At 44.4% G+C, this 25,531-nt stretch overlaps 1 protein-coding gene across 6 annotated transcripts in view; it reads right to left on the bottom strand.

The window, feature by feature from the left end:
- The window catches only part of LOC311342517 (vascular endothelial zinc finger 1-like), a 29,156-nt gene extending 5,188 nt beyond the window's left edge, over positions 1-23,968 (bottom strand). For 4 of the 6 annotated variants that reach the window (XM_084467342.1, XM_084467339.1, XM_084467337.1 and 1 more), the window contains exons 1-4: positions 23,897-23,968; positions 13,071-13,804; positions 12,242-12,311; positions 4,586-4,757 (exon numbers count right to left, since the gene is read on the bottom strand). In XM_084467342.1, the coding sequence (XP_084323468.1) occupies positions 4,586-4,757; positions 12,242-12,311; positions 13,071-13,804; positions 23,897-23,929 (1,009 nt within the window). In that variant the 5' untranslated portion in view covers positions 23,930-23,968. The remainder of the gene's footprint in view (positions 1-4,585; positions 4,758-12,241; positions 12,312-13,070; positions 13,805-23,896) is intronic. The other 2 variants (XM_084467341.1, XM_084467338.1) reach the window with 2 other exon arrangements.
- Positions 23,969-25,531: the final 1,563 nt, after the last annotated feature.

The raw sequence follows: 25,531 nt of genomic DNA, 5'->3' as shown, positions 1-25,531 counted from the left end.
AGCTGTGCAGGGTAGACTCTCCAGAATGCTGAACACACCCTGTCTACCATGGTGGAGAGGTGAGGACTCCAGCTTCAATGAGAGCAGGAGATGTTAGGGTGGTAGAAGGCCCTACTCTGAATGAATCCATGCCGTCTGACCACAGAGAGCCTCCTTAGACGTCCCGTCAGGGACGTCCTACCTCCGTCACGGGACCTCCTAACTCCGTCACCGGACCTCCTAGTCCCCGTCGAGGGACCTCCCAGCCCCATCACGGGACCTCCTAGTCCCCGTCCCATGGTCACTCACCAGTGACCATGGTGACTATGACAAAGATACCCCATTGTCATTGGTTAAGCTGATTTATTCACAGGCTGGCACCGTTGATCGGCGCAAATAAAATTAATGACGCTTTTTTGCAAAACAGATAACACAAAACAGGCCGGTACAGGCCATTGTTGTCTTTGGAAAGGGAGGGGGGGGGGCTTTTCAGTTGACCACCACTAGCTGCTATCCAATCTTACACACTGGACCTTGTGTGTGTAAGAGGTGAAGATGTCTGAACACTTTGGAAAGCCACTGCATACAGTGGTCCACCCACATGGATTCAGCGCGTTAGAGGATCTTAGGGGTTTTAGAAACCATGAAAATAATTACTTTCATTGTTCCTTGATTGATGTTTCATATCCGTCTTGATTGTCGCAGCATGTGAAGTTATATCTTAAGAAACTAGAGCAATGTATCTGATAGGGGGGTGAGCAGGTCAGGACATATGCAGTAAGGAATAAAAGGCATGGACAGGTGCGCAACAGTGTACTGATGGGGCAGGATCTAAATACCGTCACTGGCTCCATCTCTGGGGGCACAAGGTTTCTTGCACCCCCAGATAAGGTTTGGGGTGAAAAACCCTCAATATTGAAACGAAGTGAACCGGCACGTTTTCGTTGTCTGACCTTTAAATAAAGCAAACGTGATAGAACGCTGTGCTGTGTGATAGAACGCTGTGTGATAGAACGCTGTGTGATAGAACGCTGTGCTGCGTGATAGAACGCTGTGTGATAGAACGATGTGTGATAGAACGCTGTGCTGTGTGATAGAACGATGTGTGATAGAACGCTGTGCTGTGTGATAGAACGCTGTGTGATAGAACGCTGTGTGATAGAACGCTGTGTGATAGAACGCTACGCTGTGTGATAGAACGCTGTGTGATAGAACGCTGTGTGATAGAACGCTGTGCTGTGTGATAGAACGCTGTGTGATAGAACGCTGTGTGATAGAACGCTGTGTGATAGAACGCTGTGTGATAGAACGCTGTGCTGTGTGATAGAACGCTGTGTGATAGAACGCTGTGTGATAGAACGCTGTGTGATAGAACGCTGTGTGATAGAACGCTGTGTGATAGAACGCTGTGTGATAGAACGCTGTGTGATAGAACGCTGTGTGATAGCACCCCGTCACCTCCCTCCCCCACCAATCGTTCTAAAGCATCGCTGGCAACATTCCTGACATAGACCTCTGAAGAATAAGTCCCGCCTCCAAGGCTCCCGGTTCCCTCTGTCAAATGTCTAAGGGAAATAACATGAGGTTTATGAATGATCGTACATAACAAACTCTGTAGGTGGCGGAGAAGTAAAAGCTGCGTCACGTTTTGAACGACACACTTCCTACATCTAGTTTCAACTGGGTTTTTGGATTTTCGGTGCCGTTAAAGTAGTAAACGATCATTAATGCTACTTTAACGGCACCGACAATCCAAAGACCCAGTCGAAAATAGATGTAGGAAGTGTGTCGTTCAAAACGTGACGCAGCCTCGGAACCGGAGCCTCGGAGGCGGGACTTATTCTTCAGGAGGTCTATACCAATGGTTGGCAGAGTGCCAAATGACTGACAGGGCGAATATGTCAGGGAGCAGGTCGGGCTTACAACCGTGCGTCAAGGACATACAAGAAGAGGCAATGTACGTGCATTGTAATGCCCACAACATGAACCTTGCCTTTCAAGATGCCGTTTCAAAAGTTAACATATGCCGAGATGCGATGACAAAGATGTCAAAGATCAGGGCGTCCACTCTTAGCGCACTATGAAGACTCCTACATTTAGACTTATCAAAGTTGTTTACCTCTATAGGCGTGGTTCCCGAACGGTCTCTTAGGAGTCTTCTTAGGAAACACTCCTTACGTTGTTCGTAAACGAGCTGTCCAGAAAGAACGTGCTGAAATTGATTGCTCAGAGATCGATTTTCCATTTCATGCGCAGGTGCATGACAGTGTTCTAAAAAATAATGCAGTCTTTGCGAATAAAACATTGCTCGAAATCCTTCTAGTAGGCCTAAACATGTATTTAACCATGGGCGAACATAGCATAGCCTACACTGATTTAAAAAATATATAGAAAATATATAAACAGCAGAGGAGATTGAGGCAATTACATCCTTAATTATATCTGTTGCAGTTGTTCAAATGAGGCTATTGATTTTCAGTTTACAGAGGTGTCTGACTTGAATAGTTTATTTATTATATAATACTGTTTATGCTGAGACTGCTTTGCTTTTTGCTACCTGTCTGTGTCTTGCACACCATCAATGGAAAGAGGCGGTAGTTGAAAAAAGTATTTTGACCGCTTATTAAGTTCACTTGTTGCTTATAATGGTTTATTCGTTTCCCAGTATCATTTCCTTAATTTAGAAGAGTTTTGTTAATTTTTGAATTGTAAAATGAATAAAATAATTTTTTGAAGTTGGGAGTTTTTGAAATTATTGGAAGCGAGTCAAGCTGACCTCGCCTGCTGTATCGTATATGTAGGCCTACTGTACTGTATATTGGTGAAACACAACACTGCCAATGTGGCAGTTCTATGCGCAACAGGGATTTCTAAAGGTTACTGTAGTGGTGGCGACTATAGCGTCAGGAGCTGAACCATCACTATGGTAGAGCTATGAAGGTTCTACGAGCGCTTCAGACCAACCTTACCAACGAACGACGTACGAAAGAGATTCGTAGCAAAGCACATTTTGGGAAACACGCAAGATGTTAAGGTAGAACTTAAAGTAGAGGTTACGAATTACATAGCGTTAAGAAGGCTTTAAGAAGGTTTTGGGAAACCGGGCCCTGATCAATACAATCAGAGAGTCACCAAAAAGACAGACAGGCATTTGACTCTTTCCGTAAGCCTGCAGGTGGGAACAGTTTGCGCCCGCTTTGCCCCTCCCGCTGGACGATGCGAGTGAGCAGTGTGAAGTCAGTTACTTCCATGATTTCTACATTTCTAAACGAGTGACTGAAATGTAATTAAGCTAGGCCTACTCCCATTTATTTGGGCATGTTTATGGAAAATAAGTGCACGCCCCGCCACTCGTAACGCACTTATAAAACAAATTTGTCAATTTATGGAACGGTTAAATCATACATCACAACCAAAAATTTGAAAAAAATCTAATAAATTACAGATGAATAATTCGTAAATAATTCATTAACTACTGTTCTGAACCTCAAATTCTGAAAGCAGGTTTTGCAGAAGTGATATTGACTACTTTTTGGTCAAACACATTTGAATTAAATATTTATGACCCCCCAATGTTGACCTGAAGTTGGCGCCACTGACTGTGATACTCAATATCAGATGGTCTCTTTTTACGTTATTATACACACAGCCAGTAACACTGAAGACCATCAATAACGTCTGTGAATCTGGCGCTGGTTATAATCAATGGTTAGCAGAGAACATAAAGTTAAACACAGTTGGCAAATATCCAAGAGGAATGTGTTACACCAGTGACCGTCCCTGACCTGCATCACTAACACCAGCTGGAGCACATCTAGTATGTAAAGCCGCCCAAAGGAGCCCCATCCTAATGTCACTCTGGCTGAGGTCAGTGGGGGCTTACCCTGAACAACACCTCATTAACTTACAACCATCCAACTCCCCCTACACCCATCCGCCAACACTATAATAAGCCTTTCACACATGCACTGTAGGCCGGACATGCTCCGGATTATACCCGGAGGGGCTGCATGTATGAACGCAAATGTACGAATCCTCCCCTCTGGCTTTTACCGGGAGTTTCCCCAGAGTTTCTGCTGGCTCCCTGTCCTATAAAAGTTTTGGCCCTTATTATTTAGCCACAATAACAAAAAAAAATATTAACTGCAAGCCCGAAACAATCTATACTCGTTAGGAATCAAGCTCATGTATTGAATTGGGGACCACAAGATTAACCCATCCTTGGAAGACTCGCTGCCTATAGAATTGCAAAATGCCACCAGGTGGCAGCATTAACCCTGCTGTCCAATCATAGTCATTGGTCCTTTGTCCAATCATTGAGTTACATGCTTAACCATAGAGCAATGTTTAAGGTTTTAAAATAACTACACAGGGTTGGATTATCAATATCAGATATAAGTGGTTGTAACTTGAGTCCTCTTTTGTAATGACGTTAGGTTTGGGAAGAAAGGCCAACATAAGAATCCCTGGACAGAAGGAGCCTGACTTTTCTTTGGCACCCAACTTGTTGGTGTACAACTTTTCACCAACAAGTTGGGTCTAGATGTGTCACATGTCCAAATGAGCCTGGAGCCTGGAGTACAGAGGAGTGTACGGGGGTTCCTACCTTTGTTAGTGCAGGCAGTGCTGCTGAAGCCCGCCTGGCCGTGGGTCTTCAGGTGGCTGGTGATGTAGGCCGCACTCAGCATCTTGCCACAGATGTTGCAGGTGACTTTGCCCTCATGTCTGATCATGTGGGAGCGCAGACGATCTTTGGTGGCAAAGGCTGAAGTACATGCCTATGGATGGTAGCAACACAGAATTGGAGATATTTTAATAAATGCTCCTGAACCATCCGTTTAAAGATTAAAATAAAACAATACAACTTGGAGCCACAAGAAAATAGAAGTGCTGCATCCAGATTCTGACAAAAGGCCAAAGTGGACAGCAGAGTCGCTGCATGAATCAGAACACACTTTGATCGTAGGCAGTGGGTGTGTTTTTAAGTAGAACTGCATATTTACATCAGCGGTGGTACATTTCTATAAAATGCACTTGTCCCAACTAGTAGATGATAGAATATCATGTGTGACGTGATGTGTTACGTCGTTTTGCATTTACGGTCCAATTCTTGATTTCCATTCACATCAGAGGTCTGGTGTGACGGGTGAAAGCAGGAAAACACGTCTGCTAATAAAGAGATAACGGTGTTAGTAGCCATTACTGCCACTCTACTGGATTGGATAATTAATAAGTGGTGCACAACAATTCAGAGATCAAATTAACGTTTTTATGAGATTTATTTTGACAGATGTGCCCGAAGTTACTACTTGGGTGAAATCGAAGCGTAGTGTCTGTGTGCTTCCACCTTTAATGAATGCATGCCATGCACGCTCCCGCGGCCAGGGATACGCTTTTTATAGGGGTTAACTACTAGGGATGTAACGGTATGAAAATTTAACCTCACGGTTATTGTGACCAAAATTATCCTGGTTTTTGGTATTATCGCAGTATTTTTAAAAGTGTGTTCAATATGTTCAGAAAGCACTGATAGGCCTACGCAAACAGAAATAGTTTAAAATAAGTGTTTATTATATTTATTTATATATTATATTATCAAAAGTGCAACTTTTAACATCAAAGGAACAAGGATTCAGCATGTAAACAGCTTATTTATCAGGAACATTTACAGTAGTGCAGGTTTAATTCAAACATTCAAGACATAAAGAACAATATGTAAACAATTACTCGCTCTCCGTCTCCCGCCGACACTTCCTCCGCAGATCGCCGTGACAGCGACCTCCTCCTCTCCCCCACCTTCCCCCGCTCAGCGCCCGGCTATAACCGATAGCGGGAGTTGTTTTGTACTTTGACTCTTGTGTATAAATACTACTACGACGACGGCTACTACTACTACTTAAGACAGAGAGATCTGAGATCTGGTTAATTTCCCCACACATCAGGCTTGAGGGAAGCCCAGGCTGATCGTCCGCTGAACTCCTATATAACGGAGTTAGTAACTGAATTACTCTATAATAAAAGTAACTAGTTACCAGGGAAAGTAATTATTTGCATTACTGTAAAAAAAAAAGAAAAAAGAGTAGCTTTGTAGATGCGTGTGTCGTTGTGGGATGCTTCATTAGAGTTGCTTACAACGGATGTCAACAAAGTCTTTGCTCCTGGACATAATGTTCACTTTACATGCACATTCTTGCCTTTGACCTCAATGAATTTGAAGTAGTGCTTATATCTCCACCTTGAAAATGCCAACTTTTCATCGGATTGCTCCGGACTCGCCATTTCTACTGCTTCATCGAATCTGTTTGGTGTTTGTGTGTGCGTGTGGCACGCGTCTCCTGGCTTGTGTGTAAAAACACTGGCTCCGATTGGCTACCGTGAAACACGACTCTGCCTTAGCCAATCATAATCGCTTATCTCGTTGTTAACCCACCCGGTCTCCGTCCTCACTAGCAGTTTGTGTGTGCAGCCAGGGGTGCGTTCGGATTACGCAGTTTATTCAATCAATTCATAGTAACGCACCGCATTTAACTGTCAGTAACAGTAACGGCGTAACGACGGAAAAATGTATTAGTTAGATTACCCGTTACTGAAAAAATAACGGCGTTACCTAACGCCATTATTTTAAACGGCGTTATTCCAAACACTGCTCGGATGAAGCGCTGGGAAGGATTTAAGCACACGGTTTCCACACCGCGGGCGCGGTTATCCACCACGATAATCATTTTATTTGAAATTAAAACGGTAATTGTTATTGACAACATTTTTATTGCGGTTAACCGTTACACCGGTAACCGTTACATCCCTAGTAACTACATTGGCATGACAATGGCTTCCTCCATCTTCTGCCCCACCTTTTAAAATAAATCGCTGTTTCTCGTTTTCCGACGGCGACAACAACGACCACCGTCTCCTTCTACTTCCGGCTCACGGCCCCCGGAAAAGATCTCGAGCATGAACTCCGAAACGATGCTGTGTACATGCAGGTAGAGCCCAGACTATAAACGACTTATCTAGGTGTTCTTATCCGATTTAGCTTGTCCGTTCATGTGCTGATTTTTGTGCGGATAAAGGTGTTTACATACCTACAAGTCCTGTGGAGGTCTTATTCGTTTAGTTACCCGATTATGACTCTCCATGTATACGTGCTGAGTGCTACAACCGCTCTCCTCCAGAGAGACCGTCTACACAGTGCTACAACCGCTCTCCACCAGAGAGACCGTCTACACAGAGCTACAACCGCTCTCCACCAGAGAGACCGTCTACACAGAGCTACAACCGCTCTCCACCAGAGAGACCGTCTACACAGAGCTACAACCGCTCTCCTCCAGAGAGACCGTCTACACAGAGCTACAACCGCTCTCCACCAGAGAGACCGTCTACACAGAGCTACAACCGCTCTCCACCAGAGAGACCGTCTACACAGAGCTACAACCGCTCTCCTCCAGAGAGACCGTCTACACAGAGCTACAACCGCTCTCCTTCAGAGAGACCGTCTACACAGAGCTACAACCGCTCTCCACCAGAGAGACCGTCTACAGAGCTACAACCGCTCTCCACCAGAGAGACCGTCTACACAGAGCTACAACCGCTCTCCACCAGAGAGACCGTCTACACAGAGCTACAACCGCTCTCCACCAGAGAGACCGTCTACACAGAGCTACAACCGCTCTCCACCAGAGAGACCGTCTACACAGAGCTACAACCGCTCTCCTCCAGAGAGACCGTCTACACAGAGCTACAACCGCTCTCCACCAGAGAGACCGTCTACACAGCAAAATTAATCATAGGAATCACAGATGTCCATTGCCAGATCATGTTTGTTAATCAAACAGTTAATACATCTATATGTTCTATTTATATTATTCAACATTTTGTTGGTACTTTTCCTAGAATACCAATGGAAATGATCGTAACATTTTAGCTTATTTATTAAAGTATATAATCCGATCAGAGTTCAATGGTCAATCGTGAACAATCTCTAAGACACTACACATTTTGACTCCTACTCTTCGGAGTCCAGATGTTAAACATTGACATGCTGACAATGGTTATTTTGAATTTAAAGTTTGTTTCATCCCAGGATGGCTGAGAGGACACTGGCGTGAATGTCGCCACTTTTTAGCTTTCCAAACTCACCTAATTTTCAAAATCCAAACTTGCCTTCCTATTTTTGAATCGCGGGTCTACAGGTTGCCGTCACAGTGACTTGTAAATCTCTGTATTACGAGTTTGATCACGCTGTTACCATCTCGTCAGCCTGTGTAATCTACGTCTACTCTCCATTTATCCCAAGACGATCTGTGGACTACCTCCAATAAGAGTTTTCAGGACGCGGACACCCCTGATCTGCAGTGCTGGAACTGACCTGGTTTACCCGGACTGCCTCTTCCATGGTAGTCTGCTGTGGCTTTTCCTCTGTGTAGTTAACCGCCTCGCTAGCAGGCTAACGCTTCCAGCCGGATGCGCCATGACTCAAATACTCTGCAGCTTAACTTTTCACACAGCACTCTCTCCTCTCCGAACTGCCTTGAGGTCATCAGATCTCTCTGCCTTCTTCGTCGCCCCTGCTACGTGCATAGGGCTGCCAGTTTGTTTACATGGATACTACTCCAGCTGTCCCCGCAGTTAGGTGCCATCCTTCACTGCGGCAACGTCATCAAAACAAACCACTCCCACGGGCCGTCAACCTGCGTCCCCTGCTCTGCAGCAATTGCACTGTGACCCCTGTTGTAGCTTCCACTAACAGCAGTGTTTCCCACACATAGGCCAATGTGTGGCGCTGCGCCACAGATTGAACAACGAGCGCCACAAATTGATTCCGCTTTTCTTATTTATTTTTACTTGAACGCGATTTTTAAATGTAACTCCGCCAGCCCGTAATCGCGCCCCCGTAATGCAGCCAGTCCGACATGTTCCCATTCCGACAGTCCTGTGCACGTATGCAAATTAGCCATGTGCGCCAAACAGAAGAAGGGCCCTATCTTGCGCCCGGCGCAATTGACTTTCTACACCGACGCATGTGTCGTTGCTAGTTTGCACCCGGCGCAAAGCTGATTTTCCCCCGCAGCAACCAGGCACCACTACACTTGCATGTTAAATATTATGATGTCAAAGATTATTCATACGTGTGAAACTGCATAGAAATAGCGTGTGGATTGTGGAAACATTTTTTTTCCCTGCATGAATGAACATGAATGAAGTATAGTAGGCTATGCCATGCGTTAAAATAATAATAATAACAATAACACATTCGAGCAAAGTATATTCCAGGCTTCCAAAACAAAATCTAGTTTTAGGGTAAATGATTGGTTAAATGATTTGGGAAAGAACAGCTGATACAGCGGTAAGTTGTACTTTTAAATCAATGCATCTGCAAACACCGTACAGCAAACACATATGTTCTTGACCCAGACATCGTGTACAAGCCCATTACTTTTAGGATTGATGAGTATTTGATCGTGAGAAAACATAGTTTTACCGCGAGTGAGTATTTAATAGAATGAATGAATGCGGGTGATGCTTGGTGCGCGTGTGTGTGCGCGCCCATCTGTCTAAACACACGCAAATTAAACACGTAAGTGTATGAGAAGGAAATCTAGTCAGTCGACCTGCGATAAGCAGCTGATTCTGAACGGACTCGTCTTCGAGATGGACGTGTTCTAATGCATTTTTAATCAATGAAATTTTAACAACAGTATATATCTGACCATTTAATTTTCGAAATTTTAGGTGAAGCCGAGCTTCCCTTGCAGTAGAGAAGTCGCCACTACGAAAGAATGCAATGTATCCAACTAGCGGGATCTAAACAAACTAAGCTCCAGCGAATTACTACAATGCTACAATGCTACATCTACCTTTCTGTTGGGTGACTTTAACATCCATGTGGACATCCATGTAGCCAACTGCCCCTTTGCTTCTGATTTTATGTCACTATTGGACTGTTTTGGTATTGCACAACATGTGCTTGGTCCAACTCATACCAAAGGGCACACCCTTGACCTTGTGTGCTCCACTGGAATCACCCCCTGTCATCTCCAGTGTGATGACCTGGCTATATCTGACCATCTTGCTATCTCATTCTCTGTTCCTCTGCCCCTACCCAGTCAGCCCAGTAAACTAACCATCACATTCCGGAAAACCAAACAGGTGTGCGCATCCCAGTTGTCTTCCACCCTAGCGACCCACCTGGCCACCCCCCCTCCTAACACCTCCGTGGATGGTCTGGTGGAACATTACAATACTGCTCTCTCCCTCAGCTTGGACTCCAGCGTGGCCCCTCCCATAACCCGACTGGTCTCCTTTTCACGCCCCGCTCCCTGGTTTAGCTCCCTGGTTTAGCTCCCTGGTTTAGCTCCCTGGTTTAGCTCCCTGGTTTAGCTCCCTGGTTTAGCTCCCTGGTTTAGCTCCCTGGTTTAGCTCCCTGGTTTACTCCTGCGCTCCGCCTCAGGAAGGCAGCTGGCCGCCGCCTTGAGAGGCGCTTTAAGACATCTGGCCTCACCGTACACCATGAGGCCTACAAGGACCATACCAGGGAGTACCAGGAGGCTCTCTCTAAGGCAAGGACACTCTACTACTCCATGCTTATTAATAACAAAACCACCCCAAAAAGCTTTTCACAACCATCAACTGACTCCTGCGCCCCCCCGATGCTCCCCAACCCACTGACACGTAGACCTGTGCTCCAGGTTCTTGGATTTCTTTCAAAACAAAGTGGAATCCATTCACAACCACCTTCTGCAACACTCTACTCCACTTCTACTCCCCCCCATCCTGGTGTCGACACCCCTACTGCCTGTCCACTGCAGTGCTGTTTCTCCTCTTTCACCACACTGGACACTGACCAGGTGCATGACTTGACTCGATCTCTCTGCAGCCTTTGACACAGTGTCCCATACCATCCTCCTTACCCGTCTCTCTGAGCTCATCGGCCTCAGGGGCTCAGCTCTCTCCTGGTTTCAGTCCTACCTTTCTAACCGCAAACAATATGTCACCCTGAAAGATGCCAACTCCACCCTGGCTCCAGTCAATCGCGGCGTACCGCAGGGCTCTGTGCTCGGCCCTCTCCTCTTCACCATATACATGCTCCCCCTTGGCCAAATTATTCGTCACCACGGTCTCAGTTTCCACTGCTATGCTGATGACACTCAACTATACATCAGCACCAAACCCTCCACTCAGCTCCCGCCTGGTCCACTCATCAACTGTCTGCAAGAACTAAAAACCTGGATGACCTCTAACCTCCTCAAACTGAACAGCAATAAAACTAAGCTCATGGTGGTGGCCCCCAAGCCACTGCTCAGGAAGGTTGGGGATCTTCTCCTGGAAGTGGATGGCTGCTCCATCACCCGTAGTCCGCAACCTGGGTGTCAGCCTGGACCCCACCCTATCATTCCAGTCCCACATTAATAACATCACAAGATCTGCATTCTACCACCTGAAGAACATCGCACAACTCCGACCCTCACTCTCAGACTCAGTTACCGAAACCCTGATCCACTGCTTCATTTCTACCCGCCTGGACTACTGCAACGCCATACTCACCGGCCTCCCCTCTAAAACCCTGGAACCCCCAGCTCCACTGGTTACCAGTCAAGTTCCACATTAAATTCAAAATTCTACAACTCACATACAAGTCCCTTCACGCTCTGGCCCTCTGTTACCTCTCTGACCTCCTCCACCCCTACACCCCCCTGCACTCCCTCAGGTCCTCTGACAAGGACCAGCTGGCGATTCCCCGCACTGGACTCAAGACCTTTGGGGATAGGGCCTTTTGCGTGTCCGCCCCCACTCTGTGGAACCAGCTCCCTCCCCACATCTGCTGTGCCCCTTCCGCAGAGACTTTCAAAAAGTAAAAGACCTCACCCAGCGCCTTGCGCATTTGCACTCTCACTCACTCGTCTACACACACACCCTCACCTCCCACTCTTGTGAAGCGACCTTGAGTATCCTGAAAGGCGCTAGGTAAAATCTATTTTTTATTATTATAATTATAATTATTATTATTATTATTATTATAGTAACCTCAGATAAGGAACTCAGATAGTAGGCATACCAACACTCAAAGCCCAGAGGGCAAAACAAAGTTGGTCTCCCGTTTCTCCCTGCCCATTAGACTCTTTCCAGGAGATTCAGGAGGTCAGCTTTACTACACTGGATCATGCCAGCCTGATACTTTAACACATGTTCCTGTTAAGCTTATGTTGGTAACGTTAGTAGTCTGAAATAAACAACTACACTTTAAGGAAAACCTTCTCAATCTTACCGTTACTTGGCACTTAAAGGGCCTCTCTGACGAGTGGACATGTTTGACGTGACAGCTCAGGTGGTCGGGTCTGTGGAGGAGAGGGAGAAACATCATAAGGTGCCCCAAGAGCAGCTCTGGGGGGATGATGATCATCATGAATGTGTGGTGATCATGTTAAGATCAGAACCTTGAAGGAAGATATCCAACACCTTGTTGAATCCAAGGCACAGATAACTTATGCTATTCTGGAAGCCAAGAGGAGGTCCTAGCCAAATTAGAAAGGCTTTCCGAAGTTAATGTAGCCTTTTTATTGATGAATGATACAATTGAGACCTATTTTATGTTCCTTATGCTTTTTACATCAGTTATTATAAGCGTAATGCTTTCTTCTATGCGGTTGGGGTTTTCAGTCAGACATTTTTCATCACTCCACTGAACTCCTTTACAGCCACCTGTACTCAGGGCAGACCGCAGTGGCCTCACTCAAATTCCCTGGTTGATCCTCCTGGATAGGCTGTTTTATTCTAGAAGGTTTCGATTTCACATGTGTTTTAATTGAGCTATTCATTTTTAATAGCTGTTGTAGAAAAGTATAATGTATCTTTCAGATGAGCTGATCCAAGCCGCACTTACCTTTACCAAGTTTCATTCTATTGAGAAACCAAACTCAATGACATGTGGGCTTCTGGTTGTTTTGATTAAAAGAAACATTATCAAGCCAAAAAAAGAGAACGCTGCATTAATTATCGATATTGGAAACCGAATAGAAGAAAAACATAATATCTGCCATAATCATCTCATATTGGACATTGCTCTCTCTGTGTATGTGTCTGTGATTCATACACACCTTGAGAACCCCTTCCCACAGACAGAACAGATGTAGGGCTTGTGAACCGCCCCGTTGTGTGAGCGTACATGACAGGTCATGCGGTCCTTCCTCTTGAACCTCTGCTGGCAGATGGGGCACTCGAACGGCTTCTCGTCAGAGTGCGACAGCTTGTGGCGGTTCAGGTGGTAGACGTCACGGAAAGCTTTCCCACACATGTCGCAGCCGTGGTTCTTCTTGACGGGCTTCGGGGGCTTCTTGGCGATGCCGTGCTGGTGCTGGTGCTGCATGGGGGCCACGGCGCCCGTCCCTGTGGAGGTGGTGGCGGTGGTCAGGATGCCAGCCACCGTGGAGATGTACGAGTGGCTACTGTTCTGTCGTGATACAGTGGAGATAAGAGGTACCATAGTAGGAGCTGTGGGGCTTTTCTTAGGCCTGGACACCATCTTAATACCGGTGTGGCAGGACTCATGCCGCCGCAAATGATAGCTGTCCCTAAAGGCCTTGTTGCAGTAGCCGCAGATAAAGGGTGTCTTGGTTTTGGGTTCTTTCTTGACGATGGCAATTTGAGCCAAACCTCCACCACCGATCCCATTAGCAACATTGTCCTTGAGGAGTTCTGTAGCACTGACCTGGGGCTTCTGTTCCATGAGGATAGGCAGAACTGGTTTCTGATCAGTAGGCTCAGAGTTGAGGAGGGGGAGAAGGCCGTTTCCAACCCCGTGATGCTGGTGGTGCAGGGCCTCGTTGGCCTGCTGGAGAGACAGACACGAGAGGTGTTAGCAGATGTTAATGGACTCATCACTCATTCAGGGTCCCAGTCTTTACGTTTACATGCACAGCTTAATCCGATTAAAGCCATAGTTAGACTATTACATTACATTATAACAGGGTCCGCGGGCGGAATTGTTCACGGGGGGGGGGGGGGGGGGGGGGGGCTGCCGGAGTTGACACACCAGGTTTACCACACCGAGACGCGCATTAACGCTGGAATGCGATATGCCGGCGGGCCAATTGCTTTACATTAATTGGGAACATTACATTATAACAGGGTCCGCGGTCGGAATTGTTGACGGGGGGGAGGGGGAAGGTACGGGATTACGGGCTGCCGGAGTTGACGCGCCAGGGTTACCACGCCGAGACGCGCGTTAACGCTGAAATGCGGTATGCCGGCGGGCCAATAGCATTACATTAATTGGGGACATTATAACAGGGTCCGCGATCTGAATTGTTGACGGGGAGAGACTTTTCACCAGACTTTTTCGTCATGCACTCGTCGTGCAAATGCCTGTGGAGATTTTTCAAGTGCCGGTATCAATAGTTGACAACAGATCTTGGGTCAGTCAGGAACATGGAAGAAACCGCGGCTTTGCCGATCACAAGATCTCGTTGTCTGAAATCGCAATTTCGATCAGAAAACGATAAATCGTACAGCCCTACGCTGCACCCATTTCAACTAGTGGTAATAGAGCCACCGGTTGACCTCTTTACGTCACCAGCAACAACAAACTCAGGTGGCATTCGAGAAAGATGTTTTCAGTAGACAGCTGTCAGTTCACTTCGGGTCCATATAATTTCTCCACTCCATTGTTCCGACCTCTCGGCCAGCCCCTCCAACCGGAGGAGCTGGCTCTGCCGGTGGAGGAGTCCGCATACGACCGAGAGGTCAAAACAATGGAGCATCTGAGAAATTATATGGACCCGAAGTGAACTGACAGCTGTCTGCTGAAACATCGCTTTCTCCTCCATGTTCATTTCAATCTGGACTTCAGAGAGTCAAAGGCAAAGTTCCTTTACCCCAATTCCTTCTCCACCATGGGCGAGATAACCCCCACTATGAATATTTACTTGTTATGGAAGTACCCAAGAGTCAGCAGCAGCAGCAACAGCAAGCACATCAACAGCTGCAGCAGCAGCAGCAACAACAAGCACATCAACAGCTGCAGCAGCAGCAGCAGCCGACTCCACCCACCTTCCCAGCACATAGCCACCAAGTGAGAACGCAAACAGTAAAGTCACCCTCATCCTCATTAGGGATGTTAAAAATGTGTCGACTCAACGATCGATTCTCTTCCTCAAGTCGACTCTAAAAGTAGAAATCGGAAAATCGTTTTTTAGATATATATATATATTTTTTTTAATATAAGCGTAGTCGAGGCAAAGGGGTTCCGCGATCTGATCGCATTTCTCGAGCCAGATTACACCGTGCCATGTCGCCAAACTATGACTGCAGCTGGAGAAAATGTACAGCGAAGGAGCAGGCTCTCTCCGTGAGATCCTGTCCTTAGCGGCATTAGGCTATGTAGCTTAAATAACGACATAATCAGGTAGGGGTGTACGGTATAAACGGTATAGAAAGTACGTGTGAATTTGCGCTACGGTATGGATTTTGACCATACCGTGAGACCGGTGTGACCGTAAGTAACGTAAATACAGTAACGTAACTTATTATTACTTTTCATGTGAAAAGTAAAGTTATGCAAAACTACTGAAAATATGGTAACGAAACGTAGTTCTTTTTACAATTCGGCGCAAAGTTACTTTTCCCAGGGACCGATTTGACAGCGATACTGCCTTCTTAGGCAGTCTGCTATTGCGCAAGCACGCAGGAGCGCAGCCTGTGCAATAGTCCCTTCACAAGCTCTCATTCACCGTACGAGACAGACGCTGGTAGCGTGAAGCTGTCTCTGCATCTCAGACATCGCTTCCGCAGGCATTTTCCAAAGCCAGTCCTTACGACAAAAAAGCCAGCGGTGGAACGAGATAACAAACGTCGTCACTGTTTACCTGTGTAAGGACATGGTTCCCTTTCAAAATGTCGATAGAAAGGGCTTTAAAGAGATGATCAAAACACTCGATCCCAGGTACGCGTTACCTGCCCGCACACACTTCAGCCAAATTGAGATGGCAAAACTATATGGCAAGGTCCGCGACCAAGTGGAGAAAGAAATCTATCCATACTGGAAGTAACAAAAAAAAAAAGAAAAGATTTAGCATTTTTTTCTATTGCAGTTTTGCTCAATAAATGTTCTTAAAATACTTTCTTCTATACAAAAATAGCTGCCTAACCAGTATTTTACCCCTTCAGAAGCATTTTAATCGAAATTAAAACTGCGCGCAGTGATGAACGGGACCTCGCGCCGGCTTGCAGCCGCCACTACGAGGTCCCGTTCATCACTGCGCGCAGTTTTAAAAAAAAATCGCGCCGGCTTGCGGCCGCGTCACGTGCCGTCGTAACATGTGTGCTGGCAAGATGTGCACATGTTAGGACCGCACGTGACGCAGCCGCAAGCCGGCACGAGGTCCCGTTCATCACTGCGCGCAGTTTTAAAAAAGCGCAGTTTTAAAAAAAATTCGCAAATTTATGTAATCTGTAGAAGCAGAGGTGCCCTGTGGTGTCCTACTGATTGTTTTGACATTAACATGTAAGACCACATTTAACTGAATTACATGTTGTAACAACTTTAACTAACATTATTAACCCTACATCAATGATCCGATAAATTCCCTAGGAGGAGTTAGTTGAAATACAAGGCGAAAAAGTGAAAGTATTCCATTCAAAATGGCCAACTTTGACAGCACGCCACGGCCATGCCCTTCAATGTACAGTCACAAATAGCACGATTTTGTTTCAGCACCACTTCATGACTGTACTGACCAATTTTGAAGCAGATCCGATAAATTCCCTAGGAGGAGTTAGTTCAAATACAAATTCCCTAGGAGGAGTAAGTTTAATACAAGGCGACGGATTTCAAAAATGGCCAACTTTGACGGCACGCCACGGACACGCCCTTCAACGTACAGTCACAAATAGCACGATTTTGGTTCAGCACCACTTCATGACTGTACTGACCAATTGTGAAGCAGATGCGATAAATTCCCTAGGAGGAGTTCGTTCAAATACAATGCGAAAAAGTGAAATTCCATTCAAAATGGCCAACTTTGACATCACGCCACGGACACGCCCTTCAACGTACAGTCCCAAATAGCACGATTTTGGTTCAGCACCACTTCATGACTGTACTGACCAAATTTGAAGCAGATCCGATAAATTCCCTAGGAGGAGTTAGTTCAAATACAAGGCGAAAAAGTGAAATTCCATTCAAAATGGCCAACTTTGACATCACGCCACGGACACGCCCTTCAACGTACAGTCCCAAATAGCACGATTTTGGTTCAGCACCACTTCATGACTGTACTGACCAAATTTGAAGCAGATCCGATAAATTCCCTAGGAGGAGTTCGTTCAAATACAATGCGAAAAAGTGAAATTCCATTCAAAATGGCCAACTTTGACATCACGCCACGGACACGCCCTTCAACGTACAGTCCCAAATAGCACGATTTTGGTTCAGCACCACTTCATGACTGTACTGACCAAATTTGAAGCAGATCCGATAAATTCCCTAGGAGGAGTTAGTTCAAATACAAGGCGACGGAATTCAAAAATGGCCAACTTTGACGGCATGCCACGGACACGCCCTTCAACGTACAGTCACAAATAGCACGATTTTGTTTCAGCACCACTTCATGACTGTACTGACTAATTGTGAAGCAGATCCGATAAATACCCTAGGAGGAGTTCGTTCAAATACAAGGGGAAAAAAGCGAAAATAAGACCACGGAATTCAAAACGGCCAACTTTGACGGCACGCCACGGCCACGCCCTTCAACGTACAATCACAAATAGCACGATTTTGGTTCAGCACCACTTCATGACTGTACTGACCAATTGTGAAGCAGATCCGATAAATTCCCTAGGAGGAGTTCGTTCAAATACAATGCGAAAAAGTGAAATTCCATTCAAAATGGTCAACTTTGACATCACGCCACGGACACGCCCTTCAACGTACAGTCCCAAATAGCACGATTTTGGTTCAGCACCACTTCATGACTGTACTGACCAAATTTGAAGCAGATCCGATAAATTCCCTAGGAGGAGTTAGTTCAAATACAAGGCGACGGAATTCAAAAATGGCCAACTTTGACGGCATGCCACGGACACGCCCTTCAACGTACAGTCACAAATAGCACGATTTTGGTTTAGCACCACTTCATGACTGTACTGACCAATTTTGAAGCAGATCCGATAAATTCCCTAGGAGGAGTTCATTCAAATACAAGGCAAAAAAGTGAAAAAAATTCAAAATGGCCGCCGAGAGTGAAAATGAAAAAATTAAAATTTCCGACTTCCGGTGGGGTTTGGAGCATGGGTCCAAGAGGCTTTTCTGTAGGTATTGGCACGTTATACGTGCCTACCGATTTTCATACATATTGGTGAAACGTGGCGCAGGGGCTGCTTTTTAAAGTTCCTGTAGGGGGCGCTACACACATGAGAAACACGAATTTTGGTATGTGAGCTAGAGGCACCAGTCTACACGTGCCCTGTGAATTTCATATTCATAACTACTACGGTCTCCGCACAGTGATTTACCCTGACACCAGAGCCTGTGGCGGCCATGTTTTTTTTTCAATCGACTTAATTTTAATTGAGCAGTTAGAACTTGGGTACCTAACGGCCACTGAGTGGGTCCCGCTCAAATTAAACATTGCGTCTATGAACTGTGGCGATTTTAGTGTCAGGCCACGCCCACTTTGATGCCACGCCCCATTTGAAAATATGTTGACTTTATCTTGTTCAGAATTTGATTCTGAACAACTTTTGTATTGGGGCCAACATCATAGGCGTCCAACTTGACGTTGATATGAGCAATTAACTATTTTCGAGGTTTCAACCACACCACTTTTAGAACTCATTGGTGCTCTAAACTTTATTGTACAGACTAATCCTTAAGTCAGATTGAAGATAATGGGCCATAGATGATATGTGCCAAAGGATTTTTGTCAAAGTCGAAAAACCTAGGATCCTTGGGGAATTTACTGTTTTTAACTAAATTCAAAATGGCGGAAAATATGGCTACCGGAAGTGTTCAGTTCAAGAGACTTTTTTGTTCATCATGAGGATATGCATATGTGTGCAAAGTTTCATGAGTGTAGGTCAAACCGGTGACGCGTGCTGCTTGTGCAAAGTTTGCACTTTTGAACAGTTGCTATAGCGCCACCTAGGGGCGAATGTTAATTTGAGGGCCAGATTCTAAAATTTTTCACCAGTCCCCACAAATGTGCCAAAAAAAAATGAGTTTTCGAATATGTGCAGGGGGGGAAAAACGCAGTCGAAGTTGCTAAAAATAATAATAAGAAGAAACACGAGGGTTTCAATAGGGTCCTTGCCAAGTTTGGCTCGGTCCCTAATTAGAATATAAAATGAAAATACTGTGATACAATACCGTACCGTCTATGCCTCAAATCATACCGTGATATAAATTTTAGTCCATACCGTAGAGCCCTAAATCAGTTTTTGAACAACGCTCTAATGGGTTTTGCAGAAATGAACAGTGTGACAATAATAAGGGGTATTTCTAACATACAGGCATGTAACCCTATTCTAGTAGTACCCCCAAAAACAATTATTAACCATAAAATGAAATGGGATCTTTAAAGTGTCTCGTTGGGAGGGGAGCAGCAAGGCTCCACTCGCTGCACTAGGTTATCATCAATGTGGCTTGAAAAAGTTCAAGCCACATGGATGAAGATTAAGTTACGGGGATAAACATTTAAAAGAAAGTGAATTTCGTTTTAGCAAACCGATATTGAATATCAATGTCTCCTGTCAAATAACTCCCTTTAGAAGTCTGTGTCTGATTGGTGTGACCATATCACAGCAGCGTGCTCTGTTTGACATTGTTATTAGGGGTACACGATAATTATCGTGCCGAATGATTACGTCATTCCGATAAGTCCGATATCATGACGAATAGCCCAGATAACATAGCCTATATAATTTCAGTGCCCCGCTCCCACTAATGCTAAATGAAAGGTCTTATCGTAACCCTAAAAGTACACATCATACAATCAATTACAATACATGAGTTCACAACTGCACGTGTATATATAGAAAATGTTTTTTTTTATTATTATGTTACACCTTTCCTGCTGTCGGCTCCCAGACCGTAGTCGAGGAGCACAGGGAAGACGTTCCCTGTGGAGACGTCAATGTTCTCTCGGGGGTATCACCCTTCCCTTTAACCGGCAGTGGGTCTGCTTATAGGTCAGAATATGGTCGGAATGAAGTGGCCGCTGATTATTGACAAGCTGGGTACTTTATTCTTAGTTTCACTAACTTTACAGTACACGTTTGCACAGACACACCGGACTCGTTCACCACTAAACTGACACACGCTATCGCTCGCTCTCCTTGCTCGCACACACACACACACACACACACACACACACACACACACACACACACACACACACACACACACACACACACACACACACACACACTTGACAACAGTTAGCTGAACATTACAGGGTCCCGTCCTTCCACTCCCTGTTTTCTCAGTTAAACACAGATATCAACTACATTTGTCCTAGTGTTTGTTAGATGTGAAATGAAGCAAAAAAAAAGACGGCTCTCTTTCTCTGGTAACGCAGTTGTTCGCGACGCCGTTCTTGTTCGTCGTTTCTTCTATTTGTCTCTAACTCATGCTCCTATATTTCATCGATCGATACGGATGTTGTGGATGCAACGGAATATATGATACATCGCTGCAGCAACATTTAAGATGATCGCACAACCCAACGATATGACCCCGTTGGTTGCTTGCTATAATCCAATGTAATTCAGGCGGGTGTCAATAGATTATTTGCTAATTATTAGATATAGTCTATAGATCTATCTTGGATCACAAATCCAGCCGTGGAAAAACAATGGGTGCCACTCAGCACCATCGTGCAGACGTCAGAGGATTAAAACATTGAATTGGATTATTATTATTTTAAGAGAAACAGAGCCACAGGCAAGAACAGAAGTAACAGCCTCCCTGCAAAAAGATGCACTAGATGGGGACAGCGACCCACTCGCAAGGTGGAAGGCAAACTAGAACCGCTTTCTGTTTATGTATATGCACTACTAGTGTATATGCACTACTAGTGCACCTTCTCAGCTGTCTTTTAGCACTGCAGGCCATGTTGTCATACCACTGAGGGGCTTGTTGAAGCCAGAAAAGTTTTCGTTACATTCCGAGTCTGCAATAGGCCAAGACAATATATATTTTTTATTTCATTTAAGGGTGTTGTGAAGACTTCGCCATCTGTTACATCTATTTCATGTTTAATATTCGGTTATATTTGTTCTTTAAAAGCATTTGGTGCATACACATAGCCTACTTTTAACCATATGTCTTATCTTTCTGTTCGGAATAAACCCGACAACCTTAGACCAGGATGTTTTTAACGTCAATGGGACTTGCATGAAATGGTCTCTTCTAATATTTCATTAGTTTGATCATATCGCCCGATATTATCAATGCCTCAATAATGTCGAACTATATACAACACCCTGTTAGCTGTGCACAGCCTTTGCCCTGCAGGGTAGGCTATAAACTATGGTGAAGGAAACGCAGGCGTTGAGTAGAGACACACATATCAGTGTTTCCCATGCAGAGTATTTATGGGATGAATTTGGATAAATTTGCCCCCGCTCAAGTCAATTTGGCCATGCGAGTGGACCGTTTCCAGCCCCTCCCTCCCCTCTCGTAACACAGGGAGAATACAGCACCTTGCTGCTACAGAGTGCATTTCCACCTGGGCCAAGTAACTTTAATTACAATTTACAGGGCTTTTTAAACTCTAAAAGTAAAGTCACCACAGCGCCTTTTTTTCTGGCAATACAAATACAAATAAAAAAATCACCTTGGCATCAGCAACTTCAGACGATCTACGATGTATTCCATTGACAGTCGATAGAACCCTAACCTGTATAACCTGGTGAAGATGAGCTGGCACTGCATCCTTTTACCAACATATCAGATGTATTTAGAGGATTCAATTATACTGCAGTTGTACTTATAAATCTTAGTGCAACATAGATGATCCTAGTATAAGATAGAAGAAATATGATCAACTGGTCAGCAATCAAGTGTTTAGGGTGTATATCTTTCGATAATCCATGGCGAACGGCTGTTTGTGGATGAGGGGGATGATAATGGAGTGGGTTGGTTTTGGAGACGCAAAACATAGGCCATCACTCCAACGAAACTCCTTCGATACAATGCCACACCTTCATGTTATCAAAAGCAACCCGTATTCACGTCCAGCAGTCCAGGTAATTGCTGGCATCGACTTCCAGCATTGTACCATGGGATCCAATTAATGGCAGTGATTGATAACATCTGCTTTTAGGCTGCACGTAAAATGACATCAATCATTTTAAAATAGATTAAAAAGGATTAAGAAAAAAATTTATGTTGTGGAGAAACAATACAATAGAATATCTAAAGAATGCTCATGTGATTTATACATCAGTAGTGCTGTGAAATAATTTATATAATAACCAAGTGAACAATAGCTATGATTAACGTGATGGGCCCTGTGATCTGCACATGTTTAGGTTGATCAGCTATCAGGTGTTTAGTATGTATATTCGGAGCTCAGGAGGTAAACAGCTTAGACTGGAGGGTTTACAGAAAAGAAACATCAAAGTCCTATTTACCACAACTTACAGGGGGACTTTTTAGTCAGACCTCTCCTTCTTTGAGTTCTTGTTTTACAACCAGGCTGTGGACGAATACATTGATGATTGATTTATACTTTATGAAGCCTGTGGCCCCTTCAGTTACAGATCTTTCATTAAAGCATTAATTGGAACCTGCATGGTTGACCTCATATTCTGGGACTTCCTCTATTGAAAACAATGCATCTGCTTAATGAACGACAAGCAAAGTCTAGCTTCTTAAGACATTCATTCGTAATTCTTTGTGCGTTTCAGTAGAAAGGCAACATAGTCGAAAAGCCAGGTCTGACCACGACAGGACATATGTAGAGTCTAGGGTCTACGCTTGAAAAATAAATGAATTAGGTTTTCATTTCCAGCTCTCTTTAGACCTCCCTGGGTCATACTGGGAAAATGAAATACTGGGAAAAGTTTGAAATGGGAGTGCAGGTCCCATTCCAACAATTCCCTTTGACCAAGCGCTGGTAAACATCAAGGTTAATTCAAAATACACCTTTAACAGTTAGACACAGGCTATATCGTTTACTGGAATGGACGTCAACGTGACCAGACACTAACCAGGTAGAGGTCTGCTAGTCGTGTTAGCATGCACGGACCAGAGACTAACCAGGTAGAGGTCTGCTAGTCGTGTTAGCATGCACGGACCAGAGACTAACCAGGTAGAGGTCTGCTAGTCGTGTTAGCATGCACGGACCAGAGACTAACCAGGTAGAGGTCTGCTAGTCGTGTTAGCATGCACGGACCAGAGACTAACCAGGTAGAGGTCTGCTAGTCGTGTTAGCATGCACGGACCAGAGACTAACCAGGTAGAGGTCTGCTAGTCGTGTTAGCATGCACGGACCAGAGACTAACCAGGTAGAGGTCTGCTAGTCGTGTTAGCATGCACGGACCAGAGACTAACCAGGTAGAGGTCTGCTAGTCGTGTTAGCATGCACGGAACTCTCGGACCTCTCGCGCGCGTGAACCGATCCCACGCCAGCCTCGCGAGAGCCGGCGGGTTTCGATCCCACCGATGAAAGGACAATAATCTAAAATCAAAGTATAGCTGCGAACGGATCGTCTTAAAGTCGACGGTAGACGGACATTAGATGAAGCTCTCCGGGGCTCCGCGGACCAGACACCGAGCTAGCTCCCCGTCCGTCGGACGAGGAGGTTACCACCTTTGTTTTGCTCGGATAGTTTCACTTTATTTCTCTGCGTACAGTTTTAAAGAAGACCACACCATATTCAAAATGTTCGTAACGTGTTTCCGATGCGCGATGCTACTCACTTGGAATAAAAACGTACTCCAGCTCGGTTCCATAATTGCATCCACTAAAATCTGCAGGAATTACAACAAAGCGACTAAACACGGCAGCTACGACTTCCGGTCAGCTACGACTTCCGGTCAGCTCAGCTCGCTCTGGGATAACGGCGCTGAAACTATATATATATATATATATATTATATATATATTCTAAATATATATATATTACTGTAAATATAGATAAATAACAATTTATATATTATTAATACGTTTGGTCCAAGCGATACGATACATAAAAAGAGAGATATCAATCAATCAATCAATCAATCAAACTTTATTGCAGACTCCAACGTCCAGACAAACAATCACATACATACATAAAACAGACAGTGTAAAAGGCGTTATATCGCCTAATAAAGTGCTTATGCAAATTCAGTAAAAAGGCATCTAATAAATAATAGCAGTGAAAAGTGGCATATAAAAACAGTGATAATACACTTCCTATAAAAGACACAAATACCAATGTTTCCACATATAGGATTGGTATCTAACAGAACTACACCTTGGATTGGTCAAATGTATAATAAGATTATTCTGGGACCTCTGCAGTCTACATATAAACTTATACATCAGTTTTCTCAGGGTGGCCTGGAAGGTGTTTATCCCTAAATCACAAAAAATCTTGCTGGCACTACTACCCCTGGGCTTCTTGAGCAGGATTCTGAGACAGTCATTATACGCAACCTGGAGTTTGCGCAAGCTCTCTTTCTTATACCTCACCCAGAGAGGGCTGTGTACATAGGGGTGCAGTAAGCTCTGAACAAGTTCACCTTCACTTCATCAGAGCAGTAGTGAAATTTTCTCACTAACATACTTGTAATCAGAATAATAGTTCTAAAAATAGTAATATTACAACTAACAACAGTAATGAAAGTACTAAGTAGGCTACTAAGCAGTAAATTATTAAATTATTATGATGATACTGTTGAAAACGGTAACTATCCTCAATGTCGATAGTGTAACAGTATTATATGATGATAGCACAACGCAGTTACTCATATTGCAAGATCCTCATGTTTTTATGAATAAGAGCGAGTAACGTATTTGTATCATGTCTCAGAGACACCGCAATTTGTCAAGAGTTTCACCTTACTAACGTCAACGTATAATGGGATATAATGTCCCTTTGTGTACATATATATATATATATATATATATATATATATATATATATATACATATATCCATATATATATACATATATATATACATATATATATATGGGCTGGGGAATTAGCTCTAATAATTGGAATGTATCATAACATTGTAACCTTAAACCTTATGTTGGATATCAATCACTGTGATCGATCCAGACAAAATACAACGGTTTCATATGGTTTCATATTCTATCTTTGCAAATAGTTAACATAAACTACTACCTCAAGCTACTCTCGGATTGAGTGTGTTAGTGATCTTCAACGTTGATAAACCATGACCATATTCAGACTGTGTGTTTTGTGTAAGGAAAAAGTGAGGTTCACTGTGATACACAGAGGCATGTTGTGAACTGTTAGTTTCTAAGTATCCCCTGCTTTAATTTTTGCCCTCAATGTATTATCTGTTTGTGGCAGATGCAAAATATTTATTTTTAACTTCAAA

Source organism: Micromesistius poutassou, assembly GCF_964030765.1.
Source record: "Micromesistius poutassou genome assembly, chromosome: 4".
Taxonomy (NCBI): Eukaryota; Metazoa; Chordata; class Actinopteri; order Gadiformes; family Gadidae; genus Micromesistius; species Micromesistius poutassou.
The sequence above is the reverse complement of the archived record's forward strand: the minus strand, read 5'-3'. Positions and strand labels throughout refer to the sequence as shown.